The sequence below is a fragment of the Durio zibethinus genome, chromosome 6 (assembly GCF_047325235.1).
Source record: "Durio zibethinus cultivar Kanyao isolate XHJ-2024 chromosome 6, ASM4732523v1, whole genome shotgun sequence".
NCBI lineage: Eukaryota > Viridiplantae > Streptophyta > Magnoliopsida > Malvales > Malvaceae > Durio > Durio zibethinus.
In genome coordinates, this window is record NC_143167.1 from 30,358,475 (window position 1) to 30,383,383 (window position 24,909).

General features: G+C 33.7%; 3 protein-coding genes across 27 annotated transcripts; 1 reads left to right on the forward strand and 2 right to left on the reverse strand.

The window, feature by feature from the left end:
* Positions 1–4,268: 4,268 nt before the first annotated feature.
* LOC111286212 (transcriptional regulator) lies at positions 4,269–13,201 on the reverse strand. 25 transcript variants are annotated; one of them, XM_089762746.1, is made up of 17 exons: positions 13,125–13,201; positions 12,849–12,987; positions 12,207–12,365; positions 10,670–10,873; positions 10,388–10,569; positions 9,558–9,684; positions 9,277–9,471; positions 8,878–8,925; positions 8,552–8,717; positions 7,800–8,476; positions 7,551–7,658; positions 6,844–6,917; positions 6,070–6,121; positions 5,854–5,940; positions 5,728–5,771; positions 5,334–5,405; positions 4,269–5,255 (listed from the first exon to the last, which is right to left on the reverse strand). In XM_089762746.1, exons 4-17 carry the CDS (start codon positions 10,823–10,825, stop codon positions 4,688–4,690), a joined length of 2,556 nt encoding a protein of 851 aa, XP_089618872.1. In that variant the 5' UTR covers positions 10,826–10,873; positions 12,207–12,365; positions 12,849–12,987; positions 13,125–13,201; the 3' UTR covers positions 4,269–4,687. The 25 variants fall into 25 exon arrangements, with proteins under 25 accessions (XP_089618872.1, XP_089618871.1, XP_089618860.1 ...); XM_089762745.1 differs by having other exon boundaries at positions 13,065–13,201; XM_089762734.1 differs by lacking the exon at positions 12,207–12,365.
* Positions 13,202–15,853: 2,652 nt separating this feature from the next.
* Positions 15,854–20,530, reverse strand: LOC111285241 (NADP-dependent glyceraldehyde-3-phosphate dehydrogenase-like). Its single transcript, XM_022874571.2, has 9 exons — positions 20,186–20,530; positions 19,836–20,029; positions 19,602–19,730; positions 18,408–18,527; positions 18,116–18,252; positions 17,646–17,801; positions 16,846–17,224; positions 16,544–16,660; positions 15,854–16,251 (listed from the first exon to the last, which is right to left on the reverse strand). The coding sequence occupies exons 1-9, from the start codon at positions 20,331–20,333 to the stop codon at positions 16,138–16,140; spliced, it is 1,494 nt and encodes a 497-aa protein (XP_022730306.2). The 5' UTR covers positions 20,334–20,530; the 3' UTR covers positions 15,854–16,137.
* A 1,008-nt stretch (positions 20,531–21,538) lies between these two features.
* Positions 21,539–23,879, forward strand: LOC111286076 (stromal cell-derived factor 2-like protein). Its single transcript, XM_022875861.2, has 6 exons — positions 21,539–21,923; positions 22,014–22,154; positions 22,611–22,751; positions 22,899–22,948; positions 23,040–23,169; positions 23,559–23,879. Exons 1-6 carry the CDS (start codon positions 21,816–21,818, stop codon positions 23,640–23,642), a joined length of 654 nt encoding a protein of 217 aa, XP_022731596.1. The 5' UTR covers positions 21,539–21,815; the 3' UTR covers positions 23,643–23,879.
* Positions 23,880–24,909: the final 1,030 nt, after the last annotated feature.

Here is a 24,909-nt window from a genome sequence, read left to right on the forward strand (position 1 = left end):
AGAAATTAATCATAGTATATACAACTTGATCAATATTCATCTTCATGTATAGTGGCATATGTTGTGTTGGATGTGTTTTGGACAAGACATGCATTATATGGCTATATGCTTTACATTTCCTTGTCAATGGGAGAGCTTGTGTAAGTACCTTTGGCAATGACAATTGGCAAGTGGGGAACTGGACTAATAAAACCCATGTGACATGTGGCAATTGGATGCAAGGTCATTGTCTCAACTTTAAACAAAACTCTTCGCTAAAAAAATTAAAATTTAATTCAATTGACTGATATAATTATTTTTAAAATATACAATTTTGATATTTGAATCATAGCACCTATAATTTTTTTTTTGAATTCTCAAATTGTGAGCTCTTATATATATATATATATATATATATATATATTTATATATATATAACTAAAGGGTTCCATTTTTCACCCGGAAGTTCTTAAACTTCTTATTGCCATTTTCCTGATTTTCTAAATGGGGATAGCGAGAGCTAATCCATTGGCAAACAAAATAATGAGAAATGGAGATAATCATAAGTGGGTTTTTGCAATGCAAATGCCTAATGCAATAGAAGCACCTTCACTATTTTGATATTTGCCATGTACCCTCACTATTTTCATATTTTCCATGTACCCTAGGGAAAAAAAATAGAGAAAAACATAATTCATTAATTCATAATCATATATACCCCAAGTTTGATGCTCTATGTTGGCCAACATATACTATATCCACGCTTGGAATATTTTTCTTTTGTGCATGCCTTTGCTTTATAATAATTGCCTTTAAATAAGCACCGCTATCTCCGCATCATATTGGTAATTTTTTTAATACTCCTTTTAAATCATGATCATGGGACATTAATTTTGCATTTGCCTAGGAATAATAATGCCTAAAGTGTTGCATTTTATTATCATTCCCAAAGGTCTGTTTGTCTGACTTCACCAAAAATTCTTTACAAAATATAAAATACCCTATACATTTGTGATATAGCATAGGCCAGCATTATGATCTTGTTGCATTTAATTTGATCACCTTTTTTCCAAACGGCCAATTGCTGCCTTATCCCACGATTAATCATAGAAGTCAAACATATCCGATTCATCTTTTTCTGCACTTTTGACCTATCTTTTATTCTTTTTTTTTTTTTTTCTTTCATAGCTTTCTCATCAGCTAATCCAGCAGCTTGAGCAGGTAATTAAAGCATCAATCTATCTCGAGATATTATATGGGATAATTGGTATCTTATGTTTACTCCATCCAATTTTATATTAATTCTTTGAGAGTAAAATTTTCTCTTTATTGGGTTTTCTTTTTCTTTGGATTGGGGTTTTCTAGAGGCCAATTGTTGCATTCTAGAAAAAAAATGGAGCCCTAAGATCAAGAGTAAATTAAGAAGAAAGAAGTACATTATATATAGGAAAAGGGCATTGAGATTGAGGATTGCATCATCAGCACAAATACCATTGGGCAAATGGACAGAAGGGAGGTCACCATCGCTTCATGAACCGTATCTTCAGGTCTTTCCGTCATCTTCTTTAAAGATACGTTATGACATTTCACATTGAAGTAACAGCTATTGACCAATAAAGTAAATCAAACGACCAAACAGGCAACAATGTATGGACAAAATAAAAAAAAGATAGTACGGACACTAACAATGAAAAAGAAGCCCCAATTACACCATCCAAATAAAATTTATAGTACTATTTATTATTATGAATTTTGAGCTTCAAAAATCAACAACCGATAAACAAAGGCAAAACCGCTTTCTTTTGCAGACAACCCTACTGGGGGGCAAGCAGATGGATGGTGCATGTGGGGATTGCGGCCGTAGTCACAAAAGTTAGAGCTAAGATATAATTCATCAAAAGAAAAAAAACAAAGGGAAAGAAGTTAATGCTAATAAAAATGAACTATTTAGTTATAGGAAAATGCTAGTCAATGAAACTTGATTGCAATGATATTTTTAAAAATATAATTAATGCATTACATTATCTTTTTATATTAGGAAATGCTATTTATTAAACTTAAAAATTTTTTAATATAGTGTAAAAATTAAAAATTTATTAATTAATGTAATATTTGAAATATTATTTGTCTGTCATGTATTATTATTTAAAACTAATCATATTAAAAATGAGTATCATATTAGTTAAATAAATTTATAATTCAGATATTATATTAGAGATTTTTTTAAGTTAAGATATAACATTAAATATTTTACCATAATTTAAAAATCATTCATGACACATTAACTCTTTATAATTTTTAAATAAAATTTTAAATTATATTTAAATGGTGTATCTAACTATTTGTTAATGAGACTGTTAATGTAATGAGAGAAGTGATGGGAGGTGGCAAGGACCAAAGTTTAAGTGACTTTTGTTCAGTTGTTGGACGAGCACAACATATAGTGAATTTGTTGACAGCAAGGGGAAGTTGCCAGTTTGGATAAGCATATATGATGAGTATGTGAGTACATGAGCGAATTGTGATCAGGGCGATCAATGCAGTTGCTGTACCAAGTGGATAAAGTAGCTTGGAATCACTACCACCATAAATATACAAACCAAAGCTCGAAAAAAACAGTTTACCTATAATCTAACACCAAAAACAATGATCTTAATTATTCTTACATCTTAAATACTGCATAGTTTGAACTAAAAATATAAAATTAAAGAGTGAATAAATATAAATTGTTAAAGTGGATTATCTATTATTTAATAAATATTTAATTTTTTATAATTTAATATTTAAGTTGAGTTATTTTATTTATAATGATTTGATTTTAAGTTAATACTTAATATGATATCAAAATTAAAATATTTTTTTTATTATTTTTTTTAAATTTATCATGTGATAAATTTATTTTATCTTTCATCTCCGTTTATATGTAATAGAGACATAAAAATAAATTATCTCATATAAAATAAATATTTAATTTTTTATAATTTTATATTTAAATTTAAATTTTTATTTATAATCAAATAATTTTAAATTGATGCCCAATACCAATGACTAAAATATCCAAACATGGAAAAATAGGAAAGGATAAAGATTAAGAAAAAGGTTTAATGCTCCGCATGCATGCTCTAGACTCTAAAGGGAGGGTTAGGGTTGATTGATAATAATATTCTATCAATAGAAACTGAAAATTACATGTCGATTTTATTATTCCTTGACAAGTGCGTGGTTGACCCAAAGTGAACGCAGTAATATAAAAAAAAAAAAAAAGAGTAGTGTAGAATTGACAACAAGATTTGTCGGATTTGAGTTCAGATGTTAATGTTAGATTCTGCTTTATCTGCAAAATCCATGGTTTGGTAAAAGGTTTGTTGATTTGATATAAGTGGACATGTTGAATTTGTTAAACATCATAAGCAAACAAGGTGCCTAGCCAATTTGCAGTAACTTGCGGCGGAATAGCTGTTTTGCTGTTTCAATTTCAAAGTGTTTGTACTACCTGACCACCAATTAATTTGTTACATGTACGACTAAATTAAAAGCACCGGAGGTTTTTTTTTTTTTTTTTTTGAAAAACAAAAAAGAAGAAAAATAAAGATGTGGTGACAGTGGATACAGCCATAATTGCAGACTTACAAGTATACCCTATTGTAGGAGAAAAGGCAAGTTACTAAATTGGAATTTGGTTTTTAAGCTCTCGTATAATTTTCTTTGACAGAGTTGAATAATCTGCATAGGCAAGCAACCGGATGATTATATATGTTCACTCGCTCGTGCAAGCCTTTTTTTTTTTTGTCTATCATTTGTGGATTGAATATTATCAGGGCAGTTAAAAAATAAACCAAAACTATGGCTAACTTTCATCAATTCCCACAAGTTTAATAAGACAAATTAACTGATCAGTGATCACCCAAAACATGCAGGCTATGAACTTTTTCTTAAGGTTTGTAAGCCTGGTAAGCCCATTGAACCTCATCTTCTCCCCTTTTGGCCCTAGCAACGCCCATGGACTTCAACGGGGGACCTTAATTCTTAAAATTATTGGGTTCCCTTGACTTATTTTCGATCAAAACACGAAAGCAACCATGATAAGATCGTTTATTTGTTATCACATCCCATGTACTACGAATCAACTCCACCGTGGGGGCTGTTCCATCTATCTCACCATTCTGCAAAGCACACACAACCAAAGATAAGAAGCCAAAACCTCCTTGACTTAGTTTAAATCTATACGTCGAGACAGTACGCCCTCCCCCTGCAAAATCATTTGCCTCTTTACATTGGGTGACACTGAATTAGATATACAAGATAAATTATGTGATCATTAAGAAAAACGGCATAGAACAGAAGATACGCCACCGCTGCTTCGACAAAGTTTTCTGAATCTATTACATCATCTATAGAAGCAACTCTTCAATTAAAGGTAAAAAGGCTAACCCAATGTATCCTAATGCTGCACCTTAAATAACAGGAATTCCTTCCACGAAAGAAAGAAAAAAACCCCTTAACCCTACAAACACTATAAACTACATTAACTGTAAGTATTTCTGGCCACAAACCTAAGAACTACATCAAATACCAAATGCATGGCTAGCTGTGAATGCAGCAACCGGAGGTCTAAGAAGGCTGCAACAAATACTAGGATTCAACTAAGTTCCACATAGGACGATAACCAGCCCTTGGCAGTGACAATGCAGTTGAAGTAACTTTCACCTCATCTTCGCCGCTTTTTTCCAGACTTGGAATCATTTCCCTGTGCCTTGGACGAACTTGGTGATTTCCTCTTCGCAATTTCCACAAGTTTTGCTGAATCAGTTGAGTTCTCTTTCATGCTCTCACTTTCTTTCACCTTCGATGAACCAGATTTTGACTTACCAGTACCATTAGCATTAGATTTGCCACCACTTTTAAGAGGCTTACCCTTAGAATTGGAGGAAATCTTGGGGGTTTCCTGCTTGGCCTTGGCTGTCTTTGAAGTGTCTTGCTTTGACTTTGTGGAAGCTTTTGGTGTAACACTTCCATCATCCTTGGATTTCGTAGACTTGGGTGCGTCACCACTGTCCTCATTCTTGGATTTGTTTCCTACATTTGAAGCAACGTCAACTGATTTACTACCACTTTTGGGGGTATGATCCTTGGATTTGGTAACATTGTCATTGTCTGATTTACTGACACTCTTGGAGCCATCTTTGGATTTGCCATCCACTTTACCATCTTCCTTTGTTTTGCGACCAGGCTTTGTGGCAGCACCTTTGGATTTTCCAGAGGAAGTTCCTCCACCCCTGGCCATCCAATATTGGAAATTTTAGAAATCAAAGAAAGAATCATATCAAAAGTTCCATTTGAAAGAATCTAATAACCTTTTTGGTGAAGCATCCATCTTGGATTTTTTGCTTGGTTGATCAGCTGTTTTTGCTTTCTTCTTTTGAGGCCTGTTAATGAAAATCAAAACAAGCAAAAGGAAAGATAAAGCCCAGACAAGCATATAAGACAAATAAACCAAAGAGCCCACGAATCCAACAAGCAAATGCAAAGCTATACCAAATATAATAATCCCTAAACCTAAGTAAACTCCAGCATTCACATAAAATTAGCATTGCTAAAGAATGGAAGATGTATCAACTTAAACTGCACAAACAACCAAGCAAAGTTTCATCAGGCAAGGCCAAAATACACAAAGACACCATCTAGAGCCAAGATTGTGATGCAATCAAATTTGACAGTAATTGGATGATCACAATAGGAATCACCTACATTTCAGATGAACCATCAGGACTTGGATGATCAGCTGCTTCTTCCTGTTTCAATGAAGTATTAGAAAAATAGAATAAACATGAATGGAATAAAAGTTAATTATCTACAAATTAGAAAAGTGCCCACCTCATCTGACTCTGGCTTATCTTCAATCACCTCCCATTTTTCTCTCTTAAGATTTAAAATTTCTGTATCACCATCATTATAGTTCACCTATAGACAAATGGAAATGAAGAAAAAATTTAACACATTCTAGCCTGATAGTTAGAGGGAAAACATCTGGTAACATACAAAGGAAAAGAAAAATATAAATGGAAACTTGTATCTTATTTGATGTGTCACCTTGTGCTTCTTTTTGAGAGAATCATACGAATGAATAAAACCTTCATAGAACCTGGAAAAGAGCAACATACATTAGGCGAAAAAGAAATTGAACCATAATTAAAGTCTCACATACAAGAAAATTCCCTATGTATGTGCATTTACATGATTAGGTTCCTTAACTTCAAGGAGATGAGATGCCATTTTGTCAGCAGGAAAGATGCGTTTAGTTTCATTCCATTCATAAGAAACAAAAGATAAAAAAGATAGGTGGGATGGTTGGTGTCTTATCTTGGTTTTTGTATTATCATATTCTAACTCTCTATTTTTACCTTATTCTTTCAATTTTTCTTTAGGTGTTCTGTTTTCAAGCGTTTCAGTATCATATATCTTTATATTCTAACCATTTTTTTACACACTCAAATCTTATATTTGCACACACTGACATATTTGAAGGAGAACGCTCTCCATTAGCTAATTTTTTTTGGAGCAATTATAAGATTCAAGTTTGTGCGAAAAGGTAAAAGAAGAAGTTCACAAAATGGTAAGAAGTAACACTAGAAAGAAACTTTAATTCATTGACCTTACAATTTGAGACAAACTGTTATGCAACAGAGGGGGGGGGGGGGGAGGAAGAGAGGGCGTGATCAATGTATATAAGCAAGGAAATTGGAAGTGGGTAATGTATACAATCCCATACATGCATACACGTATAAGATAAAAGATAAAACAAACAAAATTTCATGGTTTATATTTCAGATATAACACTTGTACATATTTCAGATATATACTTACGCACGGTCTTTGGGCCACCAGACCTTCACCTTTAAGCCAACCAGATTCTCACCATATTCTATAGAATCAGATGCCTGACGTCAATACAAAAAAGAAATCAGGCGTCTCCAGAAGAAGGATATGCAATATCATTGCTGAACCATGTTCAGATTGCAGCTTGCATGGGCAGAGTCAAATAAAAGGTTGACAATATCTCATACAGAATTATTTGAGCTTATATCCTCCAAAATCTTTCCATAATGCAAGACAAATGAGGCAAGTAGCTATGATAGAATTATTTCAAGTAAAGATGTGCTTAAAAGTAAGGAGGGAGGCAAATAATACGAAAGACAGAAAGAGAGTAGATGGGAAAAAAAAAAAAGAAAGAAAGAAAGATTAGCTAAAATTAAATGCTTCTAGTAAAGCTAAAGGTACAATAAAGTCAATCAGCAGCAATATTGAGAAGAAAGCTAACATTAGGATTAAGAAAAGATAAATGGCCTGTGAATAGCAAAACGATCGTCAAGGATGTGAGAATGGAGACTCTAATAAGAGTTCAAACCCATAAGGATCATCATAAAGGCCATATTATCGCCCGTTTTATTTAAAATCCAACCTACCGAAACTAAAATACACCACCATTAAAATATCATCTTGAAAGATGCAAAAGACGCATGAAAGTGTAAAATAAATGCAATCTCAACAGTCTTGTACTTAGAGAGACTTACTTTTTCTTTACTCAGGGTATGCTTTCTCTTGGAATTTGTCTTAGGGGTCTCCTCCATGTGAGAATCATATTTGTTTGGCTTCACTGACTTCGGAGAAGCAACCATTTCCTAAATAAATAACAAGACGACAATGATCCCCTTGATCAAAGGATCTAGAACAGCTAAATAAAATAAATAAATAAAGCTTTAAATAAACAACAATATTAATAGAATAGCTAAATTACAACTTAAAAGCCAAAAACAAAGCACCTCATCATCATTCTTGGTTGATGTTTTTGTTCCATCCTTATCAGGAACAACTTTCCCCCGAGCTCGCTTTTTCTTATCCTCCAGTTGCCTTGAAGAGGATCCATCTACATTATTACTGCTAGAATCTACCTTCTTTGATGACTGCTTCAGTGATTTTGCCTCTGAATCACTTGCAGTGCCACTTTCTTTTTTAGTTTCATCTACATCAGTAAGAGCATTATCCTCGCTGGAAACCACAGTAGCAACCTTTTTCCCTGGTCGTCTATTTGTTTTTGCTTCTGAATCACTTGTCCCTTCAGATGCCTTAGAGATTTCATCAATAGAAGGTGTGATCTCTTTGCTGAAGCTCTCTTTTCTTTTTGGCTGTGCAGCCCTTTTAGAATGACTCTCATCAGGTATAGTCTCACTTGGTGTAGGGGAAGCAACAGCAGTTGATTCATCCTCTGTTGCTTTTGGTGAGGAAAGCTGAACATCTGTCTCTCTTTTATTTTCCGAGGATAAAGCCCCATCAACAGATGGATCCTCACGAGGTAAACCAGCATCATACTTGCTGTCATTTTTTGGGTCTGTTAAGGTCTCATCTTCCTTCTCATCAACATGAGAGCTGTCAGATGGTTCTGTAGATTTTGAATCAGATTTCCTCCCCTTTTCCTGGGTACTTTGCTCCAACTTAGAATCTGAATTGATCAATTTCTCAGCTTCCAATCTATCAGGTTCAGCAATAGTTGATGTATCATCATTCTTGGCCTTACCAGTAAGATGGTCATCCTCTTGCTTCTTTACAGAGTTCAAATCAGCCAATGAGTCCTCTTCAACAGTTTGCACAATGCCATTGCTAACTACTGACTTGGGAGATTTTTCATTTGCAAGATCAACTTGTTCAGTTGAAACAGCTTCTTTAGGAATCTCTTTATCCTCCTGCTAGAGAATTTGAGGATTTATAAATCACTAATTTCAACCATTAAATTCTAACAACAAAAGTTGAATATAATAAAAAAAGGAAGCACTTGAATCCACACACACACACACACATATAGAACACTGAGAATTGACAATAAATATATGAAACAAAACGTGCCTGGGCTGCCCTGCCCAAAGATGCTTCTGCTAGTTTGCTCTCATCATCCTACAGGAAATTAACCCAAAAAAGAAAAATTAAGGAGGCTAAATCAACAATATGTTCACCTAAGAAGGCATAAAAGATATCAGTAAGGCATCAACACAAGGCAAAAACTTGTCCGGATTTGATGGATATCTTGAACAAAAGAATTGATAAAAGTAAACACAAAAAGACCAATAACAAGTGTCATACACAAATAAAAAGCTTTAAACCTTATATAATCAAGCAGCATATAATCTATCTGCAAAAGATGCAGAGCGGAAATGCATACAGAAGCACTGCACAAAATGACTAAATAACTTCCCTCAAACAAAAAGGATTTGTGGAATTATGTTCAGATACAAATAAGATAATTACCACGTGTTTTTCAGTAGCAGCATCCTTCTGCTCCACAGCACCAGCTGTTGCTTGGCATATAGAAGCAACTACACTACTATAATCATCAAAAGAAATTCCCAAGCTCTCTACAGCTTGCATTAGGTAAGGTTTCAGCTTTGATGCACAGTTCTCAAGCACTCTCTCTGCCAACCTCTGAGCAACAGGAAGAACTTCCTGAGAGGAAATGGATGCCCTAGGTGAATTAAACAAGATTGTAGAAGAAAAACAAAAGGTAGTAAGCGACTCATCTAACAACAGACCTCATTATCCCTCTTCACATTAGATAAGATTGGGAAGAGCAGCTCCGCAGATATGTCTTCACTTTCTTCCAGTACAAGGGTCATAATAGTCACCATTGATGTAAAGACAGCCTCTGCATGATAATCCCTGAAAAACAAACGAAAAGAATCATAAGGAAAATAATGGTTTAGAATGCATGCTCTGCATAGCATACTAAACCACTTTTTTATTCTTTTTCATAATAGTACTGTACTCTAGTAAAGTAGCCTTATATTAGGAAGAATAAAACAGGATGATGACAAAATTTTGAACTGAGAAACAAGCCCCCGGTACACAAAATCAACCCAGATAAAGCCATTACCAAGAGGAAAAGAAACACAAAAGCTCCTAGAAACGAAGATAGACAGATTTCTCAAAAGAGGACTTAAGCTTTATTTCAATTAGCTGGAACCAAAGATTTGGAAATCAATATGTAAATTTGCTGGCCTTCCCACTGTCTACCAAATCTAACATAGGCACCTACTTCATGAGAACTTTAAGTACCAGAAACTCAAGAGGGATCATAATCTCTATTTTCAAACACCTATAAAGCAGTCTATCAATTTAAACCCACATTTAAAAATCGACAGCGATTATTGATAGCTTAATATAGGAAAACATTTTCTGCTATAACATAGATTTAAACCATGACCAAGACAAAGAACTGAAAGAAGAACATTTTCAAAAGCAATAATCTTGTAAAAACTTGAAACTTACAAATCAGACAGAAGGTAGGAGACAATAGCTGAAGATTTACGTTGATGAACTAATGTCAACAAGAGAATGAACTCTCCAATCAACTAGTTTTTACCTTATTGCCTTAAGGAAATGCTGGAACATCTCAATGATTAGTGCATCACATTCGAGATCCAACATCACCACACATGATCTGACTTTGGCAACAGTTTCCAGAATCGAGGTCCTCTTAATGAATGAGCGGCTGGACTTGTCAGATAAATTTTTGAACGAAGATACAATCAGTTGAAAGACCTCCTGCATACACATTAATAGGGATCAATACTTCAAATGCCGAAAATGGTTTTAAAATGATCATGATCAACAAAAGCATCCGGAAACAATTAATTCAAAGTACCTTCATTTGCTCATCATCATAAGGAGCATCGGGTGCAGTTATCCTTGTTATCTCACTGATACAAGCAGCAACTGCAACTTTGACATCAGCATCAGGATGTCTGAAAAGTTGCTCTGCAACCAATGCTTTGAGTGATGGAGAGAGTGCATTTTGCATTGATTGGCTCGGTGATTGTTCCACCCTTGAAAGACAACTCTCAACTTGCTATATTTACAGAGGATAGAAACGAGTGGACAATCATCAATGGAAAAAGCATCCAATAAAAAGCTCTAGCATAAGGCAAAACATGAGGGATACTAAAGTACCTAAAAATTCACAATTAGTTGATTGTCCCAGGATTCATTAGGAATTGCCCAAAAATCATCTATTGATCAATAACACTCTATGAAAAGAAACAAGCTTGAAACAAAATATGGCCAACTGCAAGGGTACAGTTGGCAGTGAACAAAAGCAACACTTTAAGTGTCCCCTTGTCAAATAGGGAGACAAAAGGGGGAAAATACTTTAAATCATTCTAGTTCAAATAGTGTATAAACCAAAGACAAATTTAAAGGTATCTAACACCCCATCATCTCTAATTTGCCATACTACTAAGCACTCAGCAAAAACCCATCTTTGAAATCACACTGCGATTCCTTAGATTTCTATATTCCTAAAGGGTCATTCTACAATGAAATTGATACACAGTTTTCTTGCAGCCACTTATGCAAAAGCAAATTTTGAAACCCTAACAAACGCTAAATCTAAGGAGATAGCTTAAAAGAGACATAGATCCCAAATAAACAATCTACCGAAGGATGATGAACAGTTGCCCAATTACCAACGTTTTGCATATCCACTTCAAAGTTTTCTTGCTTGCTGTCATGAATACGAATAACCTTGTCTAAAAAGGGGATGGCACCAGAGTTTTGTGGATTATCACAATTCCAGAGTCTGCTTTAAAGTTGTTATCATTTGTAAATAGAGTTGGGGGGGAGGCAGGAGAAAATTGAATAGGTTGCAAAGACCATAATAATAAGAGATGCTATCAAGTGTGGAATTGAGCTTCTGTTTATAATATGCATTCATCGTGGATTCTAATAGCTCCCTTAGTTAGAGACTAAAAATAACTGCAGGACAGATCTTCATATAGGTATAGAAGACAATGAGATAAAATTCATTAAAAATAACACCATTTGCTATGTTTCGTCCTTTTAAGGAAACACACGATATTTACAACAAAGAATGCACCGATTAATATCCTTTAAGGAAAAATCAATATTTACAACAAAGAATGCGCCATTTAATATCTCTGTTTTGTGCAAAAAAAAGTTAACTCACATGTCCAAAAAAATCCTTCTTTATTAGGAATGTTTTCATACAATATCTACACATGCTTTCCATATTAACTTTTGATTCTTTTAAATGCCATCACAAGTCATTCATTAAAAATTTTACCTAGCCAGTCAGAAATTAATTGCCAAACATAGTTCATGCTTAATTAACCAAACCGATAATCAAGGATAACAACTATACAAGTTCCTGAGAATTCACAAACCTAAAGCCTGATATGGAATTCCCTTTTGGCAGAATCAAGACCGTTACGCCGCGTATAGACAAGAAACACGCGCGAAACACTCACTTATATGCTGCTCGCGGGCAATTTTGAATTTGAAGGAAATTCAAACTTCAAACCATTTCATCCAAATATTTGCTACTGCATAGCATTTGCATCCAAACACACATAACATTCTAGAATTTAAAGTCTGGTAAATCAATCCCATTGTACATATCAGACATTTAGCAAATTCAAAAACATAGACATAGCAATATATCTACAAATATATAAAGAGAGAGAGTGAGAGAGAGAAATGACAATAGTTAAGAGTGTTAAACAATATCCATGAACGAAAAACATTTTTAAACTGATTCAAGCTTATAACAGTAATGGCAGAAGCACAATTAAACACGTGAAAACATGAAAAACAAGAAAATTTTAGAACAAAGGTAAAACTAGATCACGATGGGGAAAATGGACCTAACTTTAATAACAGAAAACCAAAAATCACACACCAGAAAAAAAAAAAAAACAAATTTGAAACAGCAAGCATAATAAAAGCAGATAAATTAAAGAAAAAAAAAAGGACTAAGAGTGAAACGAAATTAAGCGGAAATAGTAAAAGCAGGGATTAGGGATTACGTCAAGGAGAGGGAGGAGCTCATCAACTGACGGAGGAGGTTCAACAAGCCTGTTCCCAGCCTCCATTAACTGTAGCTCCAGCTCTTTATCAGATGCCGCCATAGCTATTTCTCTCTATGAACAAAAATATTTTATGTACCTAAATATACAGAAACAGATCTTTAAAATCTGAGTCTAAGGCATCGATTTCACACCATTAAAAACCTAGAAACTCACAAGAAAACCACAAATCGAAAAGACGAAAGGCAGATTCAGCGAGAGATAAAGGGGATTTACTCGTGAGAGAGAGAGAGAGAGAGAGAGAGTTAGGGTTTTCGTTGTTTCTCGGGAGCGAGAAAGAGAAATTGATGAGTGATTTCTTTTCTTTTTTTTTTGTGAATAAAAACTTTTGCAGAGATAATAGATAATACTGCAAAAAAAAAAATTTATAAATATTTTAATTGTTTTTTTTTTTTCTCTCCTTACTCCCTCGGACTTTTTTTTGTATGCACTTTTTGTGCGCTTTAAAGAGGTGTGGTCGGATTCCACAGTGCTTATGAATTGAAGTTAAATTACACGCTTCAAATCCACCTTTAGATTTTCAGGATGTGGGGACCATGTGGGGCTTTTTGGACCGCTTGATATTATTGTTACCTCATTTGCTTTCATTTTTATTCTTTGAAATGACATTTCTGCCAGAAATGCAATTTTCGAAGGTTTTTTTATAAAGAAAATTATTTTCATTTTTTATGGAAATACAACTAGGCAAATTTTAAACAAATTATTTACCAAAAAGAATTTCTCAAAATATCAAGAATTTGTAGAGTTAATATTTATTATGACCATATATTTTAGTGCATGGACAAATTTCAATTTTTTCCTTTCTAAGATTAAAAAATAAATATAAAATAAAAATATAAGTGAATGAATAAAACAATAATCTGACAATTTTTTTGTTCTTGTCTTTTAACAACGTGCACATGCATGCATTCACGAGTGAATTTCAACCGTGATTTTATTTTTTTGGTTTTTAATTTTTAAATTATGTTATTTAGCCTCTTAAAGACATTCATTTTGATTATTTTATCAAATTATTCATAACAATTGAAAAAATGATCATGTGACATGTCAAAAAAATATTCATATGTGTGTCACGTATGTTATAACATTAATGAAAATTGAATTGTAACCATGTAAAAAAAGTTTGCGAATCAAATAAAACAATTCAAAAATTAAAGATTTACAGTAAAACAAAAATAAAAAGGTTAGAGATCATAGATAGAATTTATCCATTCAAATTATAAGCAACATTTATTAAAAAAAAAACTGTTGGCGAATTATTAAAGATATTTAAAAAATTAAAAAAAAAATTATAAAATCTATCTAAAAATTAATCCCATCCACGCAGGTCAAGCTCGACTCGTTCAAGCTGTAGATATGAAATTTAAGATTAGGCTGGACCTAAGTTATTATTTTACTAATAAAAATTTTTATATTTAAATTTAATTATAAAATATATTTAAAATGTTCAAATATTAATCTAAAAATATTTTTTATTATTTTTTATTATGATTAGCCAATTCAAACCTCCGTGTATAAATTGATTCAACTTCTTAAAAAAATTTTAAAAGCATCAATTAAGTTCTATTCTAATCCAATGTATTAACACTTTTCGATATAAAATGTATAACATATATATCACTTTCCGTAGATTTGATTGTAAAATTAAAAGAGATAAATTTTATAAAAATATATAATAATTTATAAAAATTATAAAATTGGTTCTACTTAAATTATTAAATCTACAAAAAAATAAAAAATAATATACAAATTTATTGGAAAGATGAAATCAAAATCATTGAAGGAGATACGACAAAACTTTTCTTATTAAAGCAAAAACTCAAATAATTTTTATTCTTAATAAAAAAAAAAAAAAAAACACCAGATGTAGTCGAGTAAAAAATAGCAAGATATTAATATACTTATTTGTTTTATTTTTAATTACATTTTTAAAAATACATATTTATCAATTGATTAAAAAAACATGAATATTATCACAACAACATCAAATAATTAAAACTTTTCACCTTGGTGTAACGTAAAATTTTTTAGACTTCATTATATTTCAATGATTTTATTTACTTAGTTTTTGTTCAGGAAAATAACAATAATATTATTTCTTAAATATTAAAAATTGAATTAAAAATTTTTAAGTAGCAAAATGCATAGATTTCATCCATCATTTTGCACAACTCCATTTCATGAAGAGGACGTCAAATTTGGTAAGAGTTTTGTACGGCAATGATGAAATGGCATCCAAATAAATTGACAGCGTCATTGCCTTTTCAATAGTTTCTTTTTTTGTTTTGTGTTTTTTTTTTTTTTGGTCGATTGGATGAGATCCGTGAGATTCTCGTGAATGGCACTGTGGCTCCACGTATGGCATTATTTTATCTTTTTAATGGAAACAAAAATTATATTCTTTAGAGGAAAAACAAAGTGGGTCAAAGGACTCCCATCATAGTGATTTTTTTATTGGAATTTACTTTTTTATTCTCCAATAATTTATCATAATTAAAAGATGATGTCTTTATTAATGGCAAAGATTATTTTAGAATAATTCAGAGGTGATAATTTATATGTAACTCTTCTTATTCGTTTTTCCTGGACTTTCGAATGTCATGTTTTACGGATACAATTACATTATACTATAATTTTTTTATTTTTATTAATTATTAAAATAAAAAATTATATTTGATATATATATATCATTTTATTAATGAAATGAGTCAACAAATATCATTTTATTAATAAATAAATTTTTAAATAATATTAATTTTTTAAATATTTATTTATTAATAAAATAAAATCATCAAATTTATTGATAATATATATATTATTAACCATATATAAAATTTATATCATTTATATATATCTTGATAGTCTATAAAATATAAGCTTTTAAAATAAATCTTAGTCTAAACGTAATTCAATAACCTCTAACATCTATTATGAGACGATTCGAATCTAATTGCTAATAATCTCCTTTAATAATAAAATTAAAACACTATTCATGCCATTGTTCACGCCTGTCCAATGCATCCTCTACAGGTACAAAAGATTACGACAAATGCAAGTTGACTAAGACGCATCCCACGGTGTTTTCTTACAAGCAGCCAGGCAAAAGCATGGGAGCTCCATATTGCTGGTTGTCCTTACAAGCCACTGGATGTTATTGGTCGAATTTAAAGTTAACTAACATACATTATTGGACATACTATCAATTTTATTCAATTTTCATATCAAGTTATCAACCCATTGTGTAAGAAGGTGTAGGTAAGTTAATTACGGTGGTCTTGGTCTTCGTCATCATATTGATACTGTTGGTGATCCCTTGGGAGCCAATGCCACTATCCTTCAAACCCTGCCACATACTCAATGGTTAATTGCAGTCAGGAAAGCAAAATTCAACAGTGAAGAATGGACGCGTTTGCTAGCCTCAAATAACATGGAAAGCTAGCAACAGGCAACAATATTGGATGACAATTATTGGGATCCAGAAAAGATATGGTTGCATACAAATTTGGGATGATAGGAACCAGTTATTTTTCAACCAAAGAAAAAGATAATGTTTATCTCATAAGTCTTAATATAGAAACATCGAAAATGGCAAGTGCTTTGCATCAGTTTGTAAGGAATATGGAAGAAAAAATCACCTGAAAAGGAAAATGATCTGGTCCCCGAGCTGGAGCTGAATTAATCTGAACTGTACCAGTCTCCATTGCATCACTGATCAAAATTGCTTTGTTTATGTCTCTTGTGAAGACACAACCCTGCAATTACACATCAACTTAATGTTTAAAGGAGAAGGAAATTTTGAGAACCACCCTAGCAATTTGAACATTAACATTTTAGTAGCAAATTTACGGAAGTATATATTTGACTCCCTCGTCTCCATGAACTTGAAGTGAAAGTACATATGTTTAGGACACAAATTGATAAAGATTAATTGTTGTACCTGCAGACCAAAATTGCTTGCATTACAATGATGAATTCCTTCTTCAACTGAGGTTATCCTTATAACAGGCAAAACGGGACCGAATGGTTCCTCCCATGCTATTCGCATATCAGGACGGACATTATCTAATAATAGTGGCCATATGAGGTTGCCCTCCCTCTTGTACTCTTGGCAGAATGTAGCCCCTTTCTGCTTGGCATCCATGACTAATCCTTCAATGAAGTTAGCAGAGGATTCTGTGACAACCGGAGTGATGTCACAATCATCTTCTGGTGGGCCAACAATCAGTTTAGCAACTTTAGCTTTAACTTTCTCAACAAGAGCATCACCCACAGATCCCATGACCAACACAACCTTCACAGCAGTGCATCTTTGACCACTGACAAATGACAAAGCAAATTGTTAAATATCAACACATCCATGCTATTTGCAGCTATAGCTACTAGAGAGAAGGCAGTTGTTACAATGTATCTCTGATTCATCCTTACAATTGAAAATTTTGTACAGTTATATTTTTCTCCATCAGTTTGAGCAGAAATAGATACATTATATTGTTGCAGAGGATGAAAAGTGTGTTGATGCATTTCTTTTGGAAGAAAATAACAAAGTAGCAAAACTTTCTCAACTTGTGGGATTGTTCAGAAACTATGTCCAGAATACAGAAACAAGTAGCAGAATACTGGATAACACGATATGTCAGTAGATTAATCATACTCAACATAAAATAAAAATGAAAAGAATCATTGAGTCAATTCTGACACAATTAAAAGTGTTAAGCATTATTTACTTATTTCTCTCACCTGTAAGAAAAGCCTCCTTTCACAATGTTAGCGGCTGCCAAATCCAAATCAGCATCTTCAAGTATGATACAGGCATCCTTGCCGCCCAGTTCCATCTGAAGGGGAATCATACCTGCTTTCTTTGAAATTGCAATTCCCGTGTCTCCGCCAGTGAAGCTGAGTAAGTATGCTATTTAGTAGAAAAATCGATATGCAAATTAAAGAAACTTGGATCTATATCTAGTTTTAGTTTCCAACTAGAAAGGTTGCTTAACTCTGCACAACACAGTATAGTACCATTTAACCCACGAATCAGAACAACAGAACAATGTAAATAAGCTTATTTCGTTTACCATGGTTTGACAAGATCATTAATTTGATTCCTGTCACATGCAGTGTTCTGTTACTGGCAACATATAATCTTCAATCAACATGTCAGGCAATCAATGATATTTATGGAGGACGTTATCTCAAGGTGATTAAGAAATTACCTAATACAGTTGACTCCGGGGTGCATTGTGAGGAAGTCACCAATCTCGGACCCTTTTCCAGTAACACAGCTAATCAGACCTTTTGGGAAACCAGCTAAATGAAAGCAGTGCACCATGTGAAGTGCAGCTACAGCACCCTGCAAGAGCAAGTAATTTTGAGAATAACTTTACCATTAATTCAGTTAAACATGGGAGAACTGAGAAGCATGGTTTATATATGAAATGCACACTTGACTATTTTCTTTGCAATGCAAAGCAGATTTATATGAACCACCAAGGGTTAAAACCATACCTGGGTTGGAGGCTTCAGTACAAGAGAATTTCCAGCAATAAGTGCAGGAGCAATTTTTGAAACGGCAAGATTGACGGGATAGTTGAAGGGAGGAATAGCTAAAATAACCCCTAGAGGTATCTGCATTTCCAAATATCATTCTATCATTTGTGGTTTACAAATCAGAAATAACATTGATTTCAAAGCAGGGGCTGAAAATCAAGAGATAAACAGCATTTCTTCAAAGGGATAAAGAGAACAACACCAAAAATTCTCGTTTCATATCTGATGGAATTCAAGCAGTCACTTCGGCAATAAATAGGCCAACAAGCATCAAAAAATCTTGTCAGTTTCATGCTCATAAAAAGATGAATCATGTTAAACACAACATTATCTAACATCTGGTATGCAAATAGCTGACCATGTAAAAGCCCATTTTGGTTCCTTGCTTCAATTCTATTAAACAATCATCATCGATATAAAAGTGCTTGGAGGAGACTGTAGCCAGACCAATCCAGTCATTTCTAAGCTCAGACTAATTCTATAAACAATGATCATCAATATTTGATGCATCTGTGTATATATATTTCTGTTGAGCCATCATTCATACCACATTTTACATAAACGACAACGATGCAGCATGTCTACCTTCCACACCATATGACCTTAGCCAATGCCACCGTTTACCATGCACTTTAATTATTAATCTTAATCTTATTGCTTATGCAGATGAAGAAAAATATAAGTAGGCAAAAACTGGCAGATAGCCTTAAATTACAAAAGTTGTTCTTTGAATATCTTAGGTAAAAATGAGAATCCGGGCAAGAAAAGGGGAACAAACAAAAATAAAATTATTATATGCATAAAGACATCAGCAACACTCAATTTACCTTTTATCTGTAATCTGCTGACATATATACGCATGCTGGTATCATTCTACACTTGTTTACTGAAATAATCGGTAGTATATTAAAATATCTTTTAAAAAAATTTTTGTTTGAGTTGGTCAAGGATTCTTCGGACATCCCATTACATATTTTAGTCCCCCTTAGAGAGTACCGAAAAGACCTTGGGCTTCCCATGTGGGAATCGAACCAATTAACTGAAGCCTCTTTCTAGAAACAACACTTGGCCAAAATGTGAAATTTGAAAAAAATGGGCGGACATACCAAATTATCTAAGTCAACTGATACATAAATTTCTGAAGTGAATCACCTTTGAAGTGAGGCAGTATTTGGTCCTATCATTTCCTGGAAAACTATCAGATACCAGAAATTTCCCTTCACCAAGTATCCTGACCCCCTCTTCCGCACAGTATGAAACCAAATCCCCAGACCTTACGACCTATTTAAACCAAATACCAACAAAAAGTTAGTGTAAACAAACAAAACATCAAAAGAGAGAAAGGCATATAAACACAATACGAATAGATGAAAATTTTCTTTGTACTTCAGTTACTGCATCCTTTGCTGGTTTTGCAATCTCTTTGACAAGGCACTCTGCAATGGGATTCCTGTGCTCTTTCAAGATAGCAGCTGCTTTGTGAAGTAACTCTGCTCTTTTCCAAAGTGGAGTCTTTGCCCATGACTTTTGAGCTGTTTTAGCAGCTTCTATGACCTTGTTTACTTCTTCCTGAGTACAAGCTGATCCAAATCATGTGAAAAACAAATCAAAGACCATGCAGAAAACCCAGTTAAAGATTTGTAACGATCATGCCACAACTTTGAACAAAACCAGAAACAAGTTTAAAAAAGTGAAAAGAAATAGTGATCATCAGTGAACTAAGAAGCGAAAAAGACCTTGGACTTTGAATTGAGTCTTTCTAGTGGTAGGGTTGATGATTGGCACTGACTTCCCTGAAGATGACTTCTTCCATTCCCCATCTGAGTAATACTTGAACACACCATCTCCATCAACTAGCGCAGCAAACAACCCAGTTCCTGCCATTGTGCTTTGATCTAAATTAAGCTCTCTTCTAGAAAACAAGGGAATGACTTTGTTTCTAGCGTTAAGGCCACGTTATGGTCAGTTTGATCGCTTCGGCTTTGGGCCAGACAACTTGGGAGTAGGTCCTTGTTCAGTTGAAGTGAGCCAGTTAGGTGGCTTAAAATGTGCCATATAGTTGGCTGAACAGAATGTGCCGTGGTAGATTCCCTTGTTAACTTTGCGTGCTCTTAACGTTTTACTTCGTTTCTTCCAAAATTCGATTTTCCAATCCCCCGAAATTAAGCTTACAACGAGAGCTAAAAATACGTAAAAAGAGATAAATTTTATAAATTATTTTATTATTAATTAATGTAATGAACTCTTTGATGAATTATTCCTTCAAAAAAAAATTATGGCGGAGTTTTAGTGCTTGTTTTTCAATTATATTACATTTCAAGAATTAAAAAAGAAAACTTAATAAATTATTAAAAAGAATCTAATGAAGCATCGTATTTCTTGTAAGTTATATAGGGATTTCAAAATTGTTAAAATCAGTTAACTTTTAATTATTGGTGTGTTCGTTTGGCAAAAAAAAAAAAATCTTATTTCTTGGAAAAACATGTTATTTTTGGTTGAAAAAATATATTATTTGTATTTTTGGATAATTGAAAATTTATTTCAGATCCAAAAAAAATAATTAAGTCCTAAGGTACCTGACAAGCAAAGTGCCAATATTAAAAACCAGTGGTTTGCTTAATATCTTGCAAAACCAAGGGATCAAACATTGAAAGAAAAAATATATCAGACAGTATTTTTATGTTTACCATATAATATCTTATAATATTTTACAAGTATTTTTATGGGCACCAATATTTTATTAGTATATATCCCCCATAAATAAAATCACTTAATAATTTCAGATTTGGGCTGGGCAGAGCTGCATCGGGTTAGAATTTGACCATTTGTTGAAAATAAATTTTAGCCCAAAATTTGATTGGATTGAAACCCAAATCAATAGCCAAACTTTGATTGGATTGTCCCCAAGGAGGAAAAGTCAAATAAAAACAAGACTCTCAAATCAAATCAAGGGTCAAGACCTCATTGGACCCAACCAAAACATCCACATCATCATTATTCCAGATGTCACTTCCCTATTGGCTAAATTCATGTCATTCCAACGTGTCAACCGTCAAATAAAACTCCCAGTCCCTCTTACTCGTCTCCAAAAGCACGATCACACCCTTCCCAGCCAGATCCATTAAAATCCCTTCACAAAGCAAAACCGTTAAGTTTCCTCTAGATCTGAAAAAATAAATTCCTTCCACCGTGGCGCCGTCGGGGCCGCAAGCCCTCTCTCGCAGAAAACCGTCTTCGTCGTCACAACCACCTTCGTCGTCAACTCCAGCTGCGAGCAGAGCAGATCAAAGAGAACATTATAGAAAGAATCTGACGGTCGATTATCCATTTTGGCAACAGAATTGGTTCATCGGATTACTATTCTTGATGGCGATGGGATTCTTAGGTCTCGCTCTCTTCCTCTTCCTCTCTATCGATTTCGATCAAGGTTCTCCCTCCTCTGCCTCCGCCGCCTCCTCCTCCCAAAACGTCGAGGTTTTTAAAATTCCTTTTTCACTTATTTCTTATATTTTCTCTTTTTTTGTTTTTTTTCTTAAATTTAATTAAATAAAATGAACGGAACAGATTACTTATGGGACGGTTCTAAAGCTGATGCACGAGAAAACAAAATTTAGGTTACATTCACACGATGTGCCGTACGGTTCTGGAAGTGGACAGCAATCTGTTACCGGTTTTCCTAATGTAGACGACTCCAACAGCTACTGGGTACTCTCTCTCTCTCTCTCTTACCAACCTGATCTTCTGAAATTGTTGCCGAAAGTTGAATTCGATTTTGCCATTCTTTTTTTAAAGCTACAGTCTGCAATTATCTTCTTTGTTGATGGTTAATCTAATGGATTAATGAACATTTCCAAGTTAATTTTTGTTTGTCTCAATCACAATTTAACGCTGTGATAATACTATTATATTATCGTGTCCTTCACTTAGAATTCTTATCAATATGGTTCAAGTACATGAAATTCTGCTTTTGTTTTGGTTATTACTATATTTTTACTGCCTGGTGCCTTTACTTTGTTTCTTTTTTTCTTGATAATTTTGGAAAGTTGAAGTCAGGTTTGTTTAAGTTTGTTTTTTTACTACTTTTTGCTGTCAAATTCTCATTTAATAGTGTGATAAGAGAATGTTTCATCATCTAATTAAATTTGGGACTATGCTTCGCAGATTGTTAGGCCTCCTCCTGATACATCTGCTAAACAAGGAGACACCATTGCTAATGGGGCAATTATTAGGTTTCAACACATGAGGACCAGAAAATGGTTGCATAGCCACTTGCATGCATCTCCAATATCGGGAAACCTAGAGGTTAGCATTCATCACATGTTTAAACAGCCAGTCGTAACTTGAATTCTCGAAGTTGGTCAATTTTTTAGCTAATTTTAGAGGGCGTTTCTCTTCTTTGCATTCAAACTTGCTGATAATGTTTTATTACCCTCACGGTGTTGGGTGTAGGTTAGCTGCTTTGGAGGAGAATCAGAATCTGATACCGGCGATTATTGGAGGTGAGACTAAAATTTTCCTTTTGTCAAATTTATGTGCATCTTTCTTGTTTTCTGTTTTGCTGGTGCTTCATTACTGGAAAATCCTCTTCAGGCTCATTATTGAGGGAAGTGGGAAGACTTGGAAGCAAGATCAAAGGATTCGGCTTCAACATGTTGACACTGGTGGCTACCTGCATAGTCATGATAAGAAATATTCTAGAATAGCTGGTGGACAGCAGGAGGTAAGAGTGGAAATGTATTTGAATATTAATATAATCTTAGCATGAAATACACAGCTGACCCCAGAGTTGGGATATAAGGCTTAGTTTGTTGTTGTTGTTGTTGTTGTTGTATTAAGTATGAAATACAGATGCCTTGCTAAGTTAAATCATAAGTGATGCTTTTTTTTTTCTTCTTTTCTTTATACTAAAGTTCATTTCATCATATTTTATAAAAGTAATATTTTATATTTGCTAGCTTATCACTAAGTGCAAAAGCTTACTTTGATCACTTTCTAATATACTCTCTGGTTAATATATACTGTTAACGGTGAAGGCAGTTGACCATTATGTGTACTTCTGAAGTTTTATTACTTGTTAGTATGTTAAACCATTTCCACATATTTGTGTAGGTTTGTGGCATTCGAGAAAAACGTGCCGATAATGTATGGTTGGCTGCAGAGGGTGTGTATCTCCCCATTACCGAAAGCAAATAGTGTTTTTGTGTTTAACAGATCACTACTTTGTAAAAGCAGGTGCATGGGTTTTGAATTTGTAGGTGGCTGGTGCCTGTTTTTTAGCCAGCCATAGCCATTTTACGAAATCAAGTAGTGTATTGGCAGAACAACTTTCTCCGCTAATTAACTCTATTACGCATGCTTATGTACCTTCAGACTATACCGATCAGATGTAGCCTTTCTGATGATTAATGAGTTCTATTTTTTCACTAAAAATCTACTTAATTTCCTTCTTTTATATTTTAGCTGTATAATAAATATGGAAAAGAAGATAGATATTGTAAAAAGAAATGAGGTAGTTTAGGCTAAAAAGGTTTGATTGTTTGTTTAAGTTTGAATACTTTCGCTTAGTTTAAGTTGTTTAGGTTTGAAACTTGTTGCCAACAAATTTTTTTGGTATACGATTTGTAAATTCAATTTAGGTTTTCTTGACCCTGAAATGGAAAAGCCTTTCCTTACTCTACACTCTTGTTTCTACAAAAAAAAAAAAAGAACTGAGATAGCGATGAGGATGTTTGTTTGTTGAAGGTCTTTGTTTATATCATCCACTTTCTCCTTTCTCTGTCTGTTGGGCGGTTTGTGAAGAGACATTTTAATATTTTATGAACTGTCTCCTCGAAGTTTTCATCACAGTTTTCTTTCTGTTCTCCTTAAATCTGCATTAAGTTTCTAGCTAGCCATCAGGGAAGCTTTGCTGTGTAACATTTTTATATTGTGAGAAATTATTTAGAAGCCATCCGTAGAGTATTTGAAGAGCAGTAGAGATCATGGGAGGGACTCCTGCATCATTTTGAGGTCTCGATTGCAACATGGCAGAATTGCCGGCCGTAATTTAGACAAATTTTAGTTTTTTATGGTTTGTTTCTATAGATTGTAGTATGCATAAATTGGTTTTAAGATGTGGGTTTTTTATAGTTGCCCTGTTATTATTAAAATTCAACAATTTCGTGCAAGTGGCTTAATAATGGTCTGATGGGGTTGGTTAATAAGCTGGGTTTTATCTCTAAGAGGCTGATCGATCATATTCAATGGTAACAACTACCAGGGAAAATAGCACTGGCTATTACTTCCCTACCCTACCCTCAATGCTCTTGAATTGGGCCTGTCTCTAAGACTCCAACCCATAACTGAACAAATTTCATTATTTCTGTGTCCAGTCGACAAAAACACATCTTCACCATTTGATCCCAACTGCCCTGGTTTATAACTTCTGAGTTGCAATCCATTTCCGCGTTTTTCATTTTTC

Excerpts from the sequence above, each read along its gene's own strand:
- LOC111286212 (XM_022876075.2), bottom strand. The coding sequence starts at position 12,950 with ATGGCGGCATCTGATAAAGAGCTGGAGCTACAGTTAATGGAGGCTGGG. Across the intron at positions 8,721-8,877 it reads CTTTGGGCAGGGCAGCCCAG|CAGGAGGATAAAGAGATTCC; the intron begins GCACGTTTTGTT and ends CAAATTCTCTAG. Across the intron at positions 6,918-7,550 it reads ATACCCTGAGTAAAGAAAAA|GCATCTGATTCTATAGAATA; the intron begins GTAAGTCTCTCT and ends TATTGACGTCAG.
- LOC111285241 (XM_022874571.2), bottom strand. The coding sequence starts at position 20,333 with ATGGCAGGAACTGGGTTGTTTGCTGCGCTAGTTGATGGAGATGGTGTG. Across the intron at positions 19,731-19,835 it reads CAAAGGATGCAGTAACTGAA|GTCGTAAGGTCTGGGGATTT; the intron begins GTACAAAGAAAA and ends TGGTTTAAATAG. Across the intron at positions 17,802-18,115 it reads CCCGGAGTCAACTGTATTAG|CTTCACTGGCGGAGACACGG; the intron begins GTAATTTCTTAA and ends ATACTTACTCAG.
- LOC111286076 (XM_022875861.2), top strand. The coding sequence starts at position 21,816 with ATGGCGATGGGATTCTTAGGTCTCGCTCTCTTCCTCTTCCTCTCTATC. Across the intron at positions 21,924-22,013 it reads CCTCCTCCCAAAACGTCGAG|ATTACTTATGGGACGGTTCT; the intron begins GTTTTTAAAATT and ends TGAACGGAACAG. Across the intron at positions 22,155-22,610 it reads ACGACTCCAACAGCTACTGG|ATTGTTAGGCCTCCTCCTGA; the intron begins GTACTCTCTCTC and ends TATGCTTCGCAG.